Source organism: Bufo bufo, chromosome 2, assembly GCF_905171765.1.
Source record: "Bufo bufo chromosome 2, aBufBuf1.1, whole genome shotgun sequence".
NCBI classification, from domain to species: Eukaryota; Metazoa; Chordata; class Amphibia; order Anura; family Bufonidae; genus Bufo; species Bufo bufo.
In genome coordinates, this window is record NC_053390.1 from 195,531,283 (window position 1) to 195,550,881 (window position 19,599).

General features: G+C 46.1%; 1 protein-coding gene across 1 annotated transcript; it reads left to right on the forward strand.

Annotated features, from left to right (window-relative positions):
• Window positions 1–133: 133 nt before the first annotated feature.
• On the forward strand, window positions 134–19,154 carry DUSP18 (dual specificity phosphatase 18). Its single transcript, XM_040420217.1, has 2 exons — window positions 134–215; window positions 18,501–19,154. Exon 2 carries the CDS (start codon window positions 18,547–18,549, stop codon window positions 19,069–19,071), a length of 525 nt encoding a protein of 174 aa, XP_040276151.1. The 5' UTR covers window positions 134–215; window positions 18,501–18,546; the 3' UTR covers window positions 19,072–19,154.
• Window positions 19,155–19,599: the final 445 nt, after the last annotated feature.

A 19,599-nucleotide genomic window follows, 5' to 3' on the forward strand; every position in this document is an offset into this window, starting at 1 on the left:
GACTCCAGGGGGCGTCAGCCTCAAAACAAATACAGGTCACGTGGCCGCCTGTGATCTCGGCGGGGTCCTCGCGGGATGAAGGTGTTCTTTCAGAGGAGCGCAGTACCCAATACGCAGAGCTGGAGGTCGGTGGCGGATGCTGGGCCTTGTAGTCCTATGGATGCTGCGTTATCTCCTAGTGCTCCACTCCACGTTTTCTGCCAGTAAATCACATGGTGAGACATAAAAACTAGTACAAGGGAAAAGTGAAGAAGTGGACCACAACCAATGGGGTTACTGCTTTCATTTGAGAGCTGAAGTCTGATTGGTCGCCATCCCTGGCGCCACATGTCCTGCAGTAGTCACGTTTGGACGCCTTGTCTGATACTTTCTTGCAGGTTATTGGCTACAGGTACGGCTACTAGACTGGGACCAGTTTTAAAAAGCAATTGGGTGGATGTATCAAAACTGGTGCAGAGGAAAATTGGGGTAGTTGCCCATGGCAGCCAATCAGATGTCACCTACCATTCTTCGGAGGCACTGTGAAAAATGAAAACGGCAACCTAATTGGTTGCTGTAAGTATTGCACTTTTTCATTTGCATCACTTTTGCGACATCTCACCCAATAGCAAAAATGAAATGAGCAAAATGAGATGGTTGATACATGTTATATACGGTGTGTAGATCTAAGGCCCCTTTCACACGGGCGAGTTTTCCGCGCGGATGCGATGCGTGAGGTGAACGCATTGCACCCGCACTGAATACCGACCCATTCATTTCTATGGGGCTGTGCACATGAGCGGTGATTTTCACTTATCACTTGTGCGTTGTGTGAAAATCGCAGCATGCTCCTCTTTGTGTGTTTTTCATGCAACGCAGGCCCCATAGAAGTGAATGGGGTTACGTGAAAATCGCAAGCATCCGCAAGCAAGTGCGGGTGCGATTTTTCACGCACGGTTGCTAGGAGACGATCGGGATGAGATCCGATCATTATTATTATTATTATTTTCCCTTATAACATGGTTATAAGGGAAAATAATAGCATTCTGAATACAGAATGCATAGTAAAACAGCGCTGGAGGGGTTAAAAAAATAAAAATTTAACTCGCCTTAGTCCACTTGATCGCGTAGCCGGCATCTCTTCTGTCTCCTTTGTTGAATAGGACCTGTGGTGAGCATTAAGTACAGTTACAGGACCTTTGGTGACATCACTCTGGTCATCACATGGTACGTCACATGATCTTTTACCATGGTGATGGATCATGTGATGACCGGAGTGACGTCATCAAAGGTCCTGGAATGAATGCTCACCACAGGTCCTGTTCAGCACAGAAGGAGACAGACGAGATGCCGGCAGCGGCAGCAAGTGGATTAAGGTGAGTTAAAAAAATTTTTAATTTTTTTTAACCCCCTCCAGCGCTAGTTTACTATGCATGCTGTATTCAGAATGCTATTATTTTCCCTTATAACCATGTTATAAGGGAAAATAATACAATCTACACAACACCTAACCCAAACCTGAACTTCTGTGAAGAAGTTCTGGTTTGGGTACCAAACACGCGCGATTTTTTTCTCACGCGAGTGCAAAACGCATTACAATGTTTTGCACTCGTGCGGAAAAAACGCGGGTGTTCCCGCAACGCACCCGCACATTTTCCCGCAACACCCGTGTGAAAGAGGCCTAAGATCGCAGGTTAGTATTCTTATGTCAGGGGGGAACTAACTCTCCTTAGGGAGAGAGCCCCTTAATCAGTGTGAGGAGACTTATAGGCCATACATGCTCCTCTGGGAGGGAAGGGATGTACACAATAAATAGATATAGGGAGCTCGCCAGAACGTATGCTGGTGCTCAGCCGGCTGTAACCAAAGTGAAAGAAACCTATACAACCGGGTGGCTCACGGCAGAAATGGTATTAAACAGTTTATTCAATTATACGGCAATATAAAAAATAGTATATAGAATACTAATAAATCACAGTCACGGTCCCTCGATATTATCCTATAAGGTACTAAAACAATATTTTCTATATTGTGGTACCAAGATTCTGTTTAAAAATAAAAGATACAAAATCCAGTGTTGGTGCACATTTGGTTATTCCTCCTTCCAAACTTGATATATAGTCCCAATTAGGATGATTCCAATTATCTAGTTATGCGCCACTTATTAGTCATAATCATACTACTCCTAGTGTGTTCCCAATAGATGGACGCCATATATCATACTGCTGTACACTCTGTGGTCGATTGGCCATTGGTTAGACACTTAGCTGGCTATATGTCACCTCCGTATGTGAGTTAATTTCAGTAGTGATGATAATGCTATACCATATGTGGCCAGTATACCAGATATAAAGTACAGCAGTGCTGCTTACCGATGATCAGAATCTCCCCATTCGGCTGTAGGGTTGGTGGTTAGGGTACTTTCACACTAGCGTTTTTCTTTTCCGGTATTGAGTTCCATCACAGGGGCTCAACTATCTGGAGGGTCGTCTTCTCTATTTGTATTTTGTTTGTTGTATTTACTTGTCTTTTGAATCTAGGCCTGAGGAAGACTCCTGTTCATCCTTCTGGTGGAGGAATAGGTTGTCTAAGTCCTGTCACTATACCAGGGCCCTACAGGATGTGTTAGGGCTCTAGGTTCCTCTAGGAGCTGGTGTAGGGTCCTCTAGGTGTATGAACTTTCCTACCATCGAGGTCAGTTCACACTGATAGTTAATCAGGACTTGGATTAGGGTTGTTCAAGGAGATGACCTTCTCCTCTACCCTTGTTTCCAGGCGAAGTTCCTGTCCCCTTTCCTCCTGTGCTCCGTGTGGAGTTTTCCATCCACACCGCATCCGTGACAGATCATTTTCACCAATGATGCCACTATACAAGGCCACAATAGTGCCATACATACAGCATCCTTTAAAACCGCTAGATAGTCTCCCATACTGTGCCCCTCACAGTAAATAGCGGAAAATACAGATACAGATTTTGCTGCAGATCCTCAACAAATACGTGTGCGGTTCATATGGATTTAACTGCAAATCCGTGGCAGAATCCGCAGCGGTATTTTTCATTCTGCATTGCAAAGGATGAAATCTGCACAAATTAACGTTCTGTAGATTTCAAATTGGCACCAGGTCAGTTTATAAAGTGGATTTGCTGCACGAAGATCTGCGTCAACAAATCCTAAATAATGCTTTTAGGCCCACACAGTAAGGGCTCTTTCACACGAGCGGATCCCGTGCGGGTAATTCGCTGCATAAATGAGAGCCAAGCCCCGTTCCGGACAGCAGAGACACGGAGCATTAATATGATTGATAATGCTCTTTGCCTCTCTGTGACCTTTTTACTACAAAATCACAGTGAAATAAAGTTGTCATCGTGATTTTCTAGTAAAAAGATCAGAGAGGCACGGAGCATTATCAATCCTGTTATTGCTCCATGTCTCTGCTGTCCGGAACAGGGCTTGGCACTCTTTCACGCAGCAGATTACCCGCATGGCATCCGCTCGTGTGAAAGAGCCCTAATAGTACTTCTCTAAGTGCCCTTCAGACTAGTAATGGCCACTGTTGTGCTCCTTGCAAAGTAATAATGCAGTCTTGTGCCCTTAATAATGTGGATTAGATAGTAATGTTACCTTTCTGCCCCAAACATTACTAATAACCCCCTTTGTGCCCTTTAGAAGATAAAAACACCACCTCTGTACCCCTAGAAAGTAATAATGCAAACGTTGTACCTAAGACGGCTAGGGGCCTATCAGTATATACCTATCTAATATATAAAGCCGAGTGTGTGTGTATGTCCACTAAAGGAATCCGCACCGTCGCATTTACAATCCCGAAATTTGGCACACAGGTACATCAGGTGTCGGGGAAGGTTTTACAGCAGGTCTCAGCTCTCTAGGACATACCGTTTCTGAGATATTCCCAAAAAAATGCATTAGCCAATAGAAGCTTGGTCACATGACCCTTATCAGCCAATAGAAGTTCTCAGGTCCTCCAGCCTCCACATACAGTTTTACTCCAGGTTTCCATAACAACCCAGCCATTTATCTTCACTGCTGTAGGAGAGCTTTAAAGGAAATCTGTCACCAGGATAATCGCTATTGAAGTAAAGCCATGGCCTAATAGCACTTAGTACCTTATTTCAAGATGTGCCTTTGTTCCAGCAATAGATGTTTTTATCCTCTGAATGTCCAGTTTATTTGGTATGCAAATGAGCCAGAAAGGTGCCCAGAGGGGCGTCACTCTTGCAGGAAGGAGCCCAGACACGCCCCCTGCCACAATGTGTCCACCCTCAAAAGCCGAACTTAAAACCCCGCCCCCAGGTCCTGATAAGCCACGCCACTCTTTAGCCGACAGGGATTGAAAAAATGAAGTTAAAAATCAACTTCTGTCAGCTGCAGAGGTGGGAGGGAGGGTGACTTTCACCCTGCAGCTCACACTCAGACAGCACTGTGCTGCTGTCTTAGACTGAGCTGTTCTAAGGACACGCTCCCGATCCAGTTAGACCACACCCCTCCTACTCCTCAGCCGACAGGGATTAAGAAAATGAGGTTAAAAATCAACTTCTGTCAGCTGCAGAGGTGGAAGGGACGGTCACTTTCTTCCTGCAGCTCACACTCAGACAGCACAGTGCTGCTGTCTGAGAGTGAGCTGTTGAAAAGGACATTCTTTTGTCCATCCAGGCCCTATGCCAGATGGAGGACAGGGAGTCTGAAAGGCGGACTGTCCGGCCTAAAACTGGACCTATGGCCACCCTAGGGGCAGGCTGCTGTGGAGGTCACCGTTAAGGGGATGGTCCGCTATGGAGGTCAGTGTTAAGGAGCAGATTGCTGTAAAGGCCACTGTTAAGGGGGGATGGGGGCTGTGGAGGTCAAAGTTAAGGGGGTGGGCTGCTGTAGAGGTCCAATTTTAAGGGACGGGGCACTGTGGGAAGTCAGTGTTAAGGGGTGGAGGTCACTGTTTGGGGGTGGGGTGCTATAGAGGTCACTGTTATAGTGTTGATATCTTTTAACGACACACAAACATTAAATGAAATAGATTAAATATACCCGAGCGAAGCCGGGTCTTTCAACTAGTATATAATACACACAAACAGTAAGTATTATATATGGGTATATACAGCACCTGTATAGCCTGGTAGTAAGTGTAACCTTTTTTTTTTTTTTTTGAGGGTGGGGCAGAGTCTGCACATGGACAAACCCCCCTCCCCCTTCCTTCTTTGCAGAAACAGTGGCAATCTCGGACCTCCACATGGCTGATGGACTGCACCAAACAGGATAATTCCTATATGAGAAGATCTATAACTACCAGGGTAGCATACCTAGCAGATGTGGTGGGTCCCAAAAACTCAGGGGGCCCATATCGACTCAAACATTTGGTGCAGTTAGTAATGCAGTGTATTTAAAATGGCATGAAACATTGAAACACATGCAGCCCCATGGTTAGCCATGCTGTTAAATTGCTTTATTATTTCTGTATCTTGTGTCCTATGTGTATTTGCAGCGACCAGCTGGATCACTGCTAAAGGGTTAATGCTATGTTGCTATGGTTCACTGCTAGAGTAATGCACTGCGTATGCCAAAAGGCTATGTATGGTTCGGAAATAGCTAACTGACTTTTTAGTTACCAGGGCCCACACTAAAACTTAGTTTTAGTTACCAGGTAGTGGATTGGTCTCACGTTCCCTTATTTAGTGAGTTTTCTGCTGAACAGGCAAGAGGGAGGACCCGTTCTGTGTGTGTTGCTGCCAAGTAGGCCAAGACAGAAGCCTTATCTAGGAAAACACCATTCCTGAGGGGGAAAGCTGCCAGAAAAGCAACTTCGCTAAAGATAAACCTCTGAGGATAGGTTGAATTATTTCAGAAGGTTGAGGACCATAAGGCTGGGTTCACACGGGCGTTGCGGGAAAAGATGCGGTTTTGTTGTGGGAACATGCGCGATTATCCCCGCGAGTGCCAAGCGTTTTAATGCGTTTTGCATGTACGTGAGAAAAAAATCGGCATGTTTGGTACCCAGACCCGAACCCGGACTTCTTTACAGTAGTTCGGGTTTGGGTTAGGTGTTGTGTAGATTGTATTATTTTCCCTTATAACATGGTTATAAGGGAAAATAATAGCATTCATAATACAGAATGCTAAGTAAATTAGGGATGGAGGGGTTAAAAAAATAATAATTTAACTCGCCTTAATCCACTTGTTCGCGCAGCCCGGCTTTTCTTCTCTTCTTCTTTGAGGAAAAGGACCTGTGGTGATGTCACTGCGCTCATCACATGGTCCATCACATGATCCATCGCCATGGTGATGGATCATGTGACGGACCATGTGATGAGTGCAGCGACGTCACCACAGGTCCATTTCCTCCTGGACAGCAAAGAAGAAGACAGAAGAGAAGCCCGGCTGCGCGAACAAGTGGATGAGGTGAGTTAAAATTTTTTAACCCCTTCAGCCCTATTTTACTAAGCATTCTGTATTAAGAATGATATTATTTTCCCTTATAACCATGTTATAAGGGAAAATAATAATGATCGGGTCCCCATCCTGATCATCTCCTAGCAACCATGCGTGAAAATCGCACAATATAGAGCTTGCTGCGATTTTCATGCAACGCACAAGTGATGCGTGAAAATCACTGCTCATGTGCAAAGCCCCATAGAAATGAATGGGTCCGGATTCAGTGCGGGTGCAATGCGTTCACCTCACGCATTGCGCCCACGCGGAAATCTCGCCCGTATGAACCCAGCCTAAAGGTGGTGTTTGGACTGAAACAGTAAAGGTAAATGCACTCATGCGACTTTAGACTTTACTTGCGGGGAGATAGCTGCAGCAGAAAGGACACATTTCCTGAGTAAGAATGTCCCCCTGAGCTGTAAAAGGAGAGAGCTGCAGCAGAAAGGGCACATCCCCTGAGCTGTAATCTGGAGAGAGCTGGAGCAGAAGAAACATGTCAACTGAGCTGTTATAGAGTAGCAAAAAGGACACGCCCCCTGAGCTGTCAGCTTGATATAAATCTAGCAAATGTACTAATCCCCTAGGGGACAGAGGGGTAAAACTTAACATTTAATATAGATACTTCTAAAATAATAGGCACTAGAGGATGGACCTCTGTAACAAACAAACATAAAACAGCCCAGAGGGCCTAGACTAACATACACAGTATGGTGAACAGTACCAATAATATACAGGAACGTTCTCACCCAGATGTAGAAGTAGACCGATGGTTCTCTCAGTCGTTGCTGGAGGTGGAGATGGACTTGTATTGGTAGGTCGCCAAGCTGGAAGATGCCAAGCGTAATCGCCCTTGTAGGTTGTTGAATAACAGGGAAAAACACCCTAGAACACCCTATGTAAGGGACGGGCTGTTACGCCCTACCTATCTATACGAGGAACTTGCCCCGCAAGGCGCGTCCCCGTCCGGATACCTGACCCTGTTAGGGCGGAATCCCTGATGAACCCTATGTGGGTACTCCCGACGTGTCACGTTTCATTCCGTGAGTGAACTCTTCAGGGGAGAAATAAGTAATAACAAGACTATGGATGGGGCTTGTATTACCAAAAAGATGGTAGAAAGAGAGTTTGCTGATGGTCAGTCGGACAAAGCACCAGTGAATGACCGCAGCAAACCTATAAGCTAAGGTACAGGTTCACCAGTGGGTGATACCTGTCAGAGTCAAAATATGACCAAAGATACGTGTGATCCAAATGGGCTGTTGGCAGAGATTGCCCACCTGCCAGCGCCTTTTAAAATGTGCCAGAGATCGCGCCTGTTTCCCCGTGCCGCCCCACTTCCGGTCAAGTGACTCCAGTAACCGGAAGTCCCGTGTCCGGTGGAACGCACGGAAGTATGCCAGCGTTCCAGGATGATGCGGTCCGGAGTGTGCGGCGCCAAAGAATGACATCACACATCACGTGATAAAGCACATGATCGGAATGCAGCCGACTGTAGGCCACCAGTAGGCCTGACCACCAGTAGGCCGCGCCCACAAACAATGCGCCGTAGAGGGAGTGGTTGTATCAACAGGGGGCGGGACTGGGCACTAAGCGAACACATCATGGCGGCGATTGGGGCCCATAGTTAGAGGGATCCCCTGGTAACAACATAATAAATAAAGCAAAACCGAACTATTAGAGACAGGCTCTAGGAGACACCAGCCCCAAGGAGGAGATGACTGGCGAGGTGCCAAGAGAGAGCATGGAGACAAGAAATTTGAACAGGGGGGAGAGAAATTAGAAGTTTATATAAAACAGCCAAAATTGAACTGCTCATTTAAGCCCAAAGGGGCCATGGTTTTAAGGTAGTATATCCATCGTGTCTCCCGCTGTAGGATGGCACGATCCCAATCTCCCCCACGTTTTGGGGGTAAGATCCGATCGATGCCCATCACTGAGATGCGGGCTTTTCCATTGTGGTGGTTATGGACATGGTTAGCAACAGTAGTGTCTTTAGCCTTTGCTATGTCGCTTAAATGCTCCCCAATACGTCTGCGGAACTCGTGGATGGTTTTACCCACATACCCCCTGCCACACTCACATGACAGAAGGTATATGACCCCGCGGGTCCTGCAGTTAATGAAGTGATGTATACAGTATTCCTTCCCCGTGACTGCACTGCTAAAGACCTTCCCAGATTTCACATAGGGGCAGGCAATGCAGCCACTGCATCTGTAGCATCCCTTCACATTTGATTTAAGCCAAGTGGAATCAGACAAAGTGGGGGGCAAAAATTCACTGGATACCAGCCTGTCGCGGAGGCTACGACCGCGACGATAGGTGAGGTGTGGATAGTCACCCACTACCTCTCTCAGGTCTGGGTCCAGTAAAAGAATGCCCCAGTTTTTTGGGAGAATATCTCTGATATCACCTGCGGCCCTGTCATAAGTCGTGATGGGGCGAATGATGTTTGAAGTCGGCACTAAACAGGGTTTGGGAGTAAGGAGAGACGCTCTATCTGCATGCAATGCAAACTCAAATGCCCTCCTCAGAACCCTATCAGGGTATCCGCGCTGGCGGAACCTAACCCGTAGGTCAGCCGCTTGTCTGACGAACTCCCGCTTGGTTGAACAGTTTCTCCTGAGCCTGAGATACTGTCCCTTGGGGATACCCCACTTAAGTGGGAGAGGATGGCTACTCTCCCACCTAAGTAGGGTATTGGTAGACGTAGGTTTTCTGTAAATTGACGTCTCCAGTTCGCCAGTGGATGTTTGAGATATGAGGACATCAAGGAAAGGCAACCTTGTGCCCCCAACTTCACAAGTGAAATGCATGCCAATGTTGTTATCATTGAGCATCCCCACCAAGGATTGGAACGAAGACTCATTACGGCTCCATAGGATGATGTCATCAATGTACCGCGCCCACATGCCTACTTGGTCCATGAGTGTGGAACGGTCCTCCCTGAATACCAGGGTCTCTTCCCACCAGCCCAGGAACAGGTTAGCATACAACGGGGCACAGGAGCTCCCCATCGCAGTGCCCCTGAGCTGGTGGTAGAGTCTCCCATTAAAGGAAAATACGTTGGTGGTCAGAGTAAATTCCAAAAGGGAGAGGACAAAGAGACTGTGGGCGCGGTACTGGCATCCGCGGGTGCTCAAAAAATGTTCCACTGCCTTGATTCCAAGGGTATGGGGAATGTTGGAGTAAAGGGCCTCCACATCGATACTGGCCAACATGCTCTCGTCTTCGACGTGGATGCCCTCCAGCTGTTTCAACAGGTGTGTGGTATCCCGAGTGTATGAAGGCAACGCAGCAACAAATGGTGCCAAAACACGGTCCACATAAATCCCCACGTTTTGGGACAGGTTGCCTACCCCTGACACAATTGGACGCCCCTTTAGTGGATGTGTCCCCTTGTGCAGCTTAGGCAAGCAATAAAATGTTGCCAAGCGAGGATGGGTGGGCAACATGAATTTATATTCATCGTCTGTGATGATTAATGAGGTCTTGGCTTCGTCTAAGATAGTTTTGAGCTGTGCTCTAAATTTGTCCAAAGGGTTCTGTGACAAGACCTCGTATGTGGATGAGTCCCTACTGGAGCCACTTGACCGGAAGTGGGGCGGCACGGGGAAACAGGCGCGATCTCTGGCACATTTTAAAAGGCGCTGACAGGTGGGCAATCTCTGCCGACAGCCCATTTGGATCACACGTATCCTTGGTCATATTTTGACTCTGACAGGTATCACCCACTGGTGAACCTGTACCTTAGCTTATAGGTTTGCTGCGGTCATTCACTGGTGCTTTGTCCGACTGACCATCAGCAAACTCTCTTTCTACCATCTTTTTGGTAATACAAGCCCCATCCATAGTCTTGTTATTACTTATTTCTCCCCTGAAGAGTTCACTCACGGAATGAAACGTGACACGTCGGGAGTACCCACATAGGGTTCATCAGGGATTCCGCCCTAACAGGGTCAGGTATCCGGACGGGGACGCCCCTTGCGGGGCAAGTTCCTCGTATAGATAGGTAGGGCGTAACAGCCCCTGTCCCTTACATAGGGTGTTCTAGGGTGTTTTTCCCTGTTATTCAACAACCTACAGGGGCGATTACGCTTGGCATCTTCCAGCTTGGCGACCTACCAATACAAGTCCATCTCCACCTCCAGCAACGACTGAGAGAACCATCGGTCTACTTCTACATCTGGGTGAGAACGTTCCTGTATATTATTGGTACTGTTCACCATACTGTGTATGTTAGTCTAGGCCCTCTGGGCTGTTTTATGTTTGTTTGTTGCAGAGGTCCATCCTCTAGTGCCTATTATTTTAGAAGTATCTATATTAAATGTTAAGTTTTACCCCTCTGTCCCCTAGGGGATTAGTACATTTGCCATATTTTTTTGGGAGTAAATAGGTCTGGTCGTCGAACTTGGCCTTTGGTGTGTTTTTCTATTTGATATAAATCTAGCAGAACAATGAATGAGGAGATCTATGGATCCATGTGAGGTACAGGGCTGGTTCTAGCTTTGTTAGAGATTGTCATGTCCTATATGATGTTTGATTTTCATTCTTTATATCAATCATAGCACAACCCCTTTAAGTACCACACGCCAAGGGGCTTACTTTAAATGGCACCCAACCCTGGAATACCCCTGTAAGCAGTATCTGTGACCATTGTGCCCGTGTCCCTTGTGACCATATTTGAACAGCTGTGGAACTGCTCCAGCATATTGCTGAAAAAAAGTTTAACACGACGACAGTAGGGGATGCACATACAGTAGATGTTTATGGTGGAAATGCTCCTAAGGATAGTGTCAGGAGAAATTGGATACTTGACATGGTCATTTTTCAGTTTTTCCAGGTTTAAGGTTCCGCATCATTTTCAGTTGTAATTTGTCATTCTACCACATGATGGCACTGTTGTTCCTGGCCGAGGGGCAGCTTTCACTTCTGCGTCTGAGGTGAGCTTGTGGCTAGCATCATTTCTTCAGCCCTGGGGGCTGTTGCAATCCAGGAGGGAACATAATGGAGTTTGTACTTTTCCTCTTTTTGTCTAGATGAATGTATTTCCTGAAAGCTTCATGTTCTTTTTCCCAGCGAAGGCTTTTCTTGTGCAGGTCACTCAAAAACTTCTTTTTCAGGTACTCATTGAAGTACAAGGCTTTCATTTCCATTCTAGCTATTTGTTTTAGCTGTAAGACACAAATAGGCGAGCAACTTGCTTTTGAGCGAAGAAATAAATATTCAGGGGGTCATTTATCAAACTGGCTTGGTTACCCATAGCAACCAATCAGATTCCTCCTTCTATTTTGGACAGCTCCTTTGGAAAATGAAAGGAGGAATCTGATTGGTTGCTATGGGCAACTAAGCCAGTTCTACTTCACACCAGTTTGATAAACGACCCCCTCAGTCTGTGGATTTTTATCTTAAAATGAATAGGCGGTCAAAACCACTTCCATTGTATTTGTTATGGGGCTAGAACCGGTGGACATTTAAGATGCTGCTTGATCCGGTCTGAAGGCCGCATGGCCACCGGTTTAGCATCCACAGATGAAGACTCCATTAGCTTTAAAATCTATGGGGATACAAAGGTAGATCTGCCATATATCCCGGCCGGATTTCTCTGCCACCGAGCTCGCAACAATATTTTATTCTTTTCATATATCTAAAATAATCAACTTTACAATTATCTATTATTATTATTTCCAGTCTTGATTAAGCCACCTGTACGTCACTGACTGATATTCATTTTAATCCACCATGACGTAAGGGTGTGTAATGATGACTCATGTGAAATGGCCGGGATCAGAGAAACATCTACTCTCGGCCTTTTAACCCTTAGATGCCACAGTCAATAACAACCACAGCATCTACCGAGCTTGATACAAGGAATAGGCAGCTCCCCAACACACAGTTTAGGGGTGTAATGCGTAAGGGTATCGGCCTCTTAGGACATGGCAAAAGTATTTTATAATATATTGACTGTCAGTATAACACTGACACATTCTGATGCTTTGGTACCCTAAGTATTTTGTAGCATCATCTATGTGACCAAATGGTTGCAAATTCAAGTTTCCTAGTGGGACAAATTTTCACTGTTTAAAAATAGTGAATCTTTAAAGAAAAATAAACAAGCATGACAACCTATAGCAGTGGTGGCGAACCTATGGCACGGGTGCCAGAGGCGGCACTCAGAGCCCTCTATGTGGGCACCCGCACCCTGGAAAAAGTCTATGGTGTACTAGGGTTGGACGATATCAAATATATTCAGACGATAACGATATTAAAAAATTTATCGCGATAACGATATATATCGCGATAAATACCCGTTTAAAAGAAAAAAAAAACACAAGGAGACGTTATACTGTATGGGGGGCCACAAGGAGACGTTATACTGTATGGGGGGCCACAAGGAGACGTTATACTGTATGGGGGGCCACAAGGAGACGTTATACTGTATGGGGGGCCACAAGGAGACGTTATACTGTATGGGGGGCCACAAGGAGACATTATACTGTATGGGGGCAGCCACAAGGAGACGTTATACTGTATGGGGGCCACAAGGAGACGTTCTACTGTATGGGGGGCCACAAGGAGACGTTATACTGTATGGGGCAGCCACAAGGAGACGTTATACTGTATGGGGCAGCCACAAGGAGACGTTATACTGTATGGGGGGCCACAAGGAGGCGTTACACTGTATGGGGGGCCACAAGGAGACGTTATACTGTATGGGGTAGCCACAAGGAGACGTTATACTGTATGGGGCAGCCACAAGGAGACGTTATACTGTATGGGGGCAGCCACAAGGAGACGTTACACTGTATGGGGGCAGCCACAAGGAGGCGTTACACTGTATGGGGGGGCCACAAGGAGGCGTTACACTGTATGGGGGGCCACAAGGAGGCGTAACACTGTATGGGGGGCCACAAGGAGGCGTTATAATAAGGTCTTGTGGCCACGGGCCACAAGGAGGCGTTATAATAAGGTCTTGTGGCCACAGGCCACCATACATGCAGTAATACTTTGCGATATACCTTTCCCACGGCTGCCTCGCTTGTGTGCTCTGATTCTGACATCAGATGCCGGTGGGCAGAGATTTGAATATGGGAGCAAGGAGGAGGGAGAGCCGGGGCGGCCGCTGCGGGAAGTAGTAAGTTTATAATTTCGTCACCAGAGCACACACTAGTGAGGCAGCCGCAGGAAAAGTCTCTCCAGAGACACCAGTACTCACACAGGGGATCGATTCGCCACATATACAATAGAGCCGGCACTGGTGGGTGACGACGGTGATGATGTCAGATGGTGGGTGGAGACTTGACTAAGGGAGGCGGAGCAAGAAGGAGCCAGGCCAGGAGCGAGAGGAAGTAATGTTACTCAGCGGCAGCGCTATGCAAGGTGCAGGGGCGGGCGGGCGCACGTTTAGAAGCACAATGTGAGCTGACCGCTTTGACGTCACAAAATACCGCAGTATTTTGGAAACGGCGATATCGCCATATCGCCGTTTTTTTAATACCGCGGTATATCGTGATACCGGTATATCGCCCAACCCTATGGTGTACCAATATGCCTTAGACTTCTCCTGCCATTCATCAGCGCAGGGCATGCTATGAACAACAGAGGCGTCGTATTGAATGTAGGCAGGCTGTTATAGCTAAATGATCAAGTACATAGAAGATATACTATATTGGTACTCGGGTTAAATTTCAGTGTTGACACTTTGCAATAAATAAGTGGGTTTTGGTTTGCGGTTTGGGCACTCAGTCTCTAAAAGGTTCGCCATCACTGACCTATAGCATAACTATAATGTATAAAACATATTCATATTTTTACCCCAAAATAGTACCAATAAAAAAAATATCATGTGATGCCCCAAAAGGGCATATATTTTTTTTTTCTTCTTCCATAAAATGTGCAAAAATCCCTAAACAAGGATACACTGGTATCAATACATTTGTCCGTTTCTTGGGTACCTCGTGCCAGTATAGGTTTATGCCACTTTGTGTGACCAAGGGAAATTTTGTTGATGGTTCTAAGATTCACCTAGTAAAATGAGCCGTGAAATGCCTCACCTTCAGCTCCAGCATCCTCTTCTCACTGATGTTGTCCCGAATTATCACCTTGGCAAGATGGGTTCTTGGCACAAGAACTTGCTCAGAATTGGTTATTAAGCTAAAGTATGGAAAAAGAGACATTCAGATTAGTAGTACACAGATTAGGCCTGTAACTTTATTATGTACTCAGCGGTTATTAAAGGGGGTTGTCTGAGAGTCACTGTCCCGAACCCCTTCCACTCTTTTTCTGTCCACCATGCAGCCTTCATGTAATCCTTTGCCTGCAGTGATGTGTCCCTCTTCCACACTTGACTGCTGCAACCAGTCACTGGCCTCAGTTCTAGAAGTGGAGTGGCGGCACCCTTTTTTTATTTTATTTTTGTACTGTCCCTGCCATTTATAGTCTGACAACCTCTTTAAAAGCTTTTTCTTCCACATGCGTGTCTGTCTGCTGCTCCATTTAAACAGGCCCTTATTCTTATGATCATGAGCAGTTGGAACCCAATCGATCAGACACTTATCCCCTAAGTTGTCTTAATGGAAGAAACCCATTAAAGGGAACCTGTCATCAACTTTATGCTGACCTCACTGAGGGCAGCATAAATTAGTGACAGAAATGCTGATGTCAGCTGTGTGTCACACATAAGCTAAAAGTAAGTGGTTGCTGAGAACCAGCATCATAATCATTGCAGCCCAGGCCTTGAAAAGAGTCAAATCTACCTGAGAAGAGTCATGGTTATTATAATCTCCTGCTCTCCCCGACCATCTGCTGATGGTTGCCAGTTCTCTCCTAGAGAGAAAGGGAGAAAACTAGGTAGAAGCCTGTCAGTCATCAGCAGGTGGGCAGGAGAGCAGGAATTCAGGAATAACCAGGACTCTTCTCAGGTGGCCGTGACTCTTTTCCAGGCCCAGTCTGCAATGATTGTGATGTTGGTTCTCGGCAACCACTTACTTTTAACTTTTAAATGACGGATCGCTGAAACCAACTCACCTGTCTCTTTATTCTGCTGTTAGTATGGGCAGCATAAAGGTGATGACAGGTTCCCTTTAAAGAGGACCTTTCACCAGAAGAACGTATCTAAACTGACTATACAGACGTGTAGAGCGGCGCCCAGGGATCCCCCTGCACTTACTGTTATCCCAGGGCGCCGCTCCGTTCTCCGGTTATAGCCTCCGGTATGTTCATAGTTAGGCTCCACCCAGGGGAACCTGCCGCGGTCTCCTTCTCCTATGCTGTAGCGCTGGCCAATCGCAGCGCTCAGCTCATAGCCTGGCTATGAGCTGAGCGCTGCGATTGGCCAGCGCTACAGCATAGGAGAAGAAAACGCCAGCAGGATCAAGTGGGTGGAGCCTAACTACTTGCATACCGGAGGCTATAACCGGAGAACGGAGCGGCGCCCGGGGATAACAGTAAGTGCAGGGGGATCCCTGGGCGCCGCTCTACACGTCTGTATAGTCAGTTTAGATACGTTCTTCTGGTGAAAGGTCCTCTTTAAGCCACCAAACCTGGAAGTAAGAAATGTGTGTCTCTGGGAATTTGTGGGGCAAATATCTTCAAATGGTAGCATGGGGCCAGAAGGATAAGACCTGAAGACTTACTGCAACAGCTTGAAGAATAAAGGCTTAAAACCGTATATGCCAGCACCGCCATCGTGATCATGCTATGCCATCAGCATTGAGCCTTCTACAGTAGTCAATGGGGGTCTGCGTCTACACCGTACTCAATGTGACAAGCATCATTTTAAAGGGAACCTGTCACCGGGACATCCGCAATACCCAGTCCCCATAGCTCTGTGTGCTTTTATTGTGTAAAAAAGGGACAGGACTCCTCTCAGGTTAATTTGCATATGTATCAAATCATTTTTTTGAGACCATAAAAGCACACAGAGCTATGGGGACTGGGTATTGCGGATGTGCTAGCGGCCATCTAGCAACCCATGTCCTCAGCTCTATACCCAAAATCCCGGTGACCGGTTCCCTTTAAGAATATATGGCAGGCGTCACTCAAATGAATTGTGAGACAGCTTCTTCCTATTGAATACATCTGCCCCAGTAGTTAGCAGTACGGTACAAACCTGTACAACATTGGACCCTCTGTACATTTTCTTGTGCAAAAAATTACCATGGGACGTTCAGATGCCTCATTTAACATTTTAAAACTGATGAGGAAACATTAGGCCAAACATAAAAATGGCAAAACTACCTACACACAAACATGACTGAACCGGAAGGATAACTGTATAAATAGCTGGGGTCCCGTGTCATCGGAAGGTTTGTGACATCACCATAGTGTCATCATAAGCTGTTTGGCGGTTGGATATGATTCCTCTGAGCAGGCATGGATTTCAGGACCAAGAATGCCACCACTTTATAATTTCTATGCTGGTAACACATATCGCTTGGCATATTTCTGTACTCAGCTGACATATATTACGCAGTTCTTTACAGACATCATCATCATTCACTTTCCCCCAATCAATCTAAGACCTAGGACCCCAGCGCTGCAGGTGCTAACCACTGAGCCACCATGCTGTAATATAATAACGGTTATGGATTGTAAATAGGAATTTAAAGGGGTTTTCTGAGATTTTGAAACAGATGACCTATCTTCAGGATAGGTGATCAGTATCTGAGCTGGGGAGGTCCAACCCCCAGGCCCCCCACCAATCAGCTGTTTGAGAAGGGACCGAAGCTAGCAGTAACGCTGCAGCATTCTGTTAGCCTTTTCTAGGCCAGTGACAACACATTCATCGTTCACGTGGCTTTGAAGTGAATCGGGCCAAGAACAATACCAAGCACAGGCACTATATAATGTATGGCGCTGTGCTTAGTAATCGGCAAGAAGGCCGCAGCGCTCATAGAAGCGTCGGTGTCTTCTCAAACAGCTGATCGCCAGTGGTTCCAGGTGTCGGACCCCCACTGATCAGATACTGATGACCTATCCTGAGGGATAGGTCATCAGAATTAAAATCTCACAAAACCCCTTTAGGTCCCTTGCGGACGAGCGTGAGCAGATTAGGTCCGGATGCGTTCAGTGAAAAATGCGCGATTTCGCAAGCAAGTTCATTCAGTTTTGTATGCGATCGCGTTCAGTTTTTATCACACGATATGCGATTTAATGCGTTTTGCACGCGCATGATAAAAAACGGAAGGTTTACAAACAACATCTCTTAGCAACCATCTGTGAAAAACACGCAACCCCCTTCACTTCTATGGGGCCAGCGTTGCGTGAAAAACACAGAATATAGAACATGCTGCGATTTTCACGCAACGCTCAAGTGATGCGCGAAAACCAATGCACATGTACACAGACCCATTGAAATGATTGGGTCCGGATTAAGTGCGGGCGCAATGCACCCGCGTGGAATACTCCGTCGTGTGAAAGGGGCCTTAGTGAGAGAGCTAGCCTAACCCCTCTGGTATCTACTCCCTGGTTTAGCCGTAGAAAATGGTCTAAAATGTAAGATGGCAAGGAAGCTGTCTTACATTTAGACATGCGTTATGTAGAGGCCGGCGCCTCTTCAGAACTGAGGCGGACCCTCCTCCAGCACAAAGGGCTATTAAAACCGGCGTCTAAATAAATGACCCACACAGTTTTCAATCAATCTAATGCTATGCAACCCCGCCAGAGCTGGGAGTTCAGGACGGGAGCTGCCGCATACTCGGGCCACGAGTCCAATGCGTAGAACGTGCTCGTCTGAAAGGGGCCTAAGTGTATCTGCCCCCTGGATCGGAACGACAACCTAAGATGACGAATCACCAGAAAAAGTGGAGTAGGGTATGCTGGCACACGTCTGGACAGAACTGGACTACAGCCTAGACATCTGCTGGAGCTAAAATGTGGAGCTGACATTTGTAGTGTACGGATAAAACTTTGATAGATGGCGTCTTTTCATGTTAATACATTTGTGTTATGTTCTCTCAGTTATGAATACCGAGGCTATCCTTTTGCATCATCCTTTTTTAATCGCCCTGTATGTATGTTTGACGATGTGACATAGAAATATAATAATACATATAATAAAATGTTTGTAATGTGTGTTCGTTACAGATGAATAGAGCACAAGGTGGTTACAGCAGAAGGATAGAAGGCGGCAATGTCAATTTCTGGGCTGAGCCAAGTGACGGACAGCCTCTTCTTGAGCAGTGCAGCAGCGGCAGGCAAGGCAGCGTTACTCAGAAGCCACCATATTACATGTGTTATTAACCTCTCACTAGAATGCACAGCCTGCGTCATCCCTGATGTGGTGTACCTACATTTCCCTGTAGCCGACCTACCACATACCCCCTTATATGACTACTTTGAAGCCATATCACATAAGATTCACGAAGTAGAAGCTGCGGGAGGACGGACGCTGGTACATTGTGCAGCAGGTGTCAGCAGATCTCCTACACTATGTCTAGCTTATCTAATGAAGTATCATGGACTCAACCTGCTGGCAGCACATGTTCACCTAAAAAGACTCAGGCCTATTATACGCCCTAATATTGGGTTCTGGAGACAACTCATCGCCTATGAACTGCATTTATTTGGGAAGAATACTGTCCGAATCATCGAATCTCCTATAGGACCTATTCCTGACATTTATGAGGCTGAAACAAAGAACATGGTTCCATTCTGAGGACAAGCATAGTTCAATTAAAATGGCAGAAATAGATTAAGTTTTTGTTTTTTTAATATTTTTTTCTGCTAATTTAACAAATTAAAAAAGAAAAAAAATCTTACCGTGGTAAACATTACAATTATAGTAGATTTAGTGGCAGATTTTAGCCGTGTGAACATAGTCAGGTCCATAAATATTGGTACATGGACACAATTCTAACATTTTTGGCTCTATACACCATCACAATGGATTTGAAATGAAACGAACAAGATGTGCTTTACCTGCAGACTGTCAGCTTTAATTTGAGGGTATTTACATCCAAATCAGGTGAACAGTGTAGGAATTACAACAATTTGTGTATGTGCCTCCCACTTGTTAAGGAACCAAAAGTAATGGGACAGAATAATAATCATAAATCAAACTTTCACTTTTTAATACTTGGTTGCAAATCCTTTGCAGTCAATTACAGCCTGAAGTTTGGAACGCATAGACCTCACCAAACCCTGGGTTTCATCCCTGGTGATGCTCTGCCAGGCCTCTACTGCA

Coding starts and splice junctions, on each gene's coding strand:
- DUSP18 (XM_040420217.1), top strand. CDS start 18,547: ATGTCAATTTCTGGGCTGAGCCAAGTGACGGACAGCCTCTTCTTGAGC.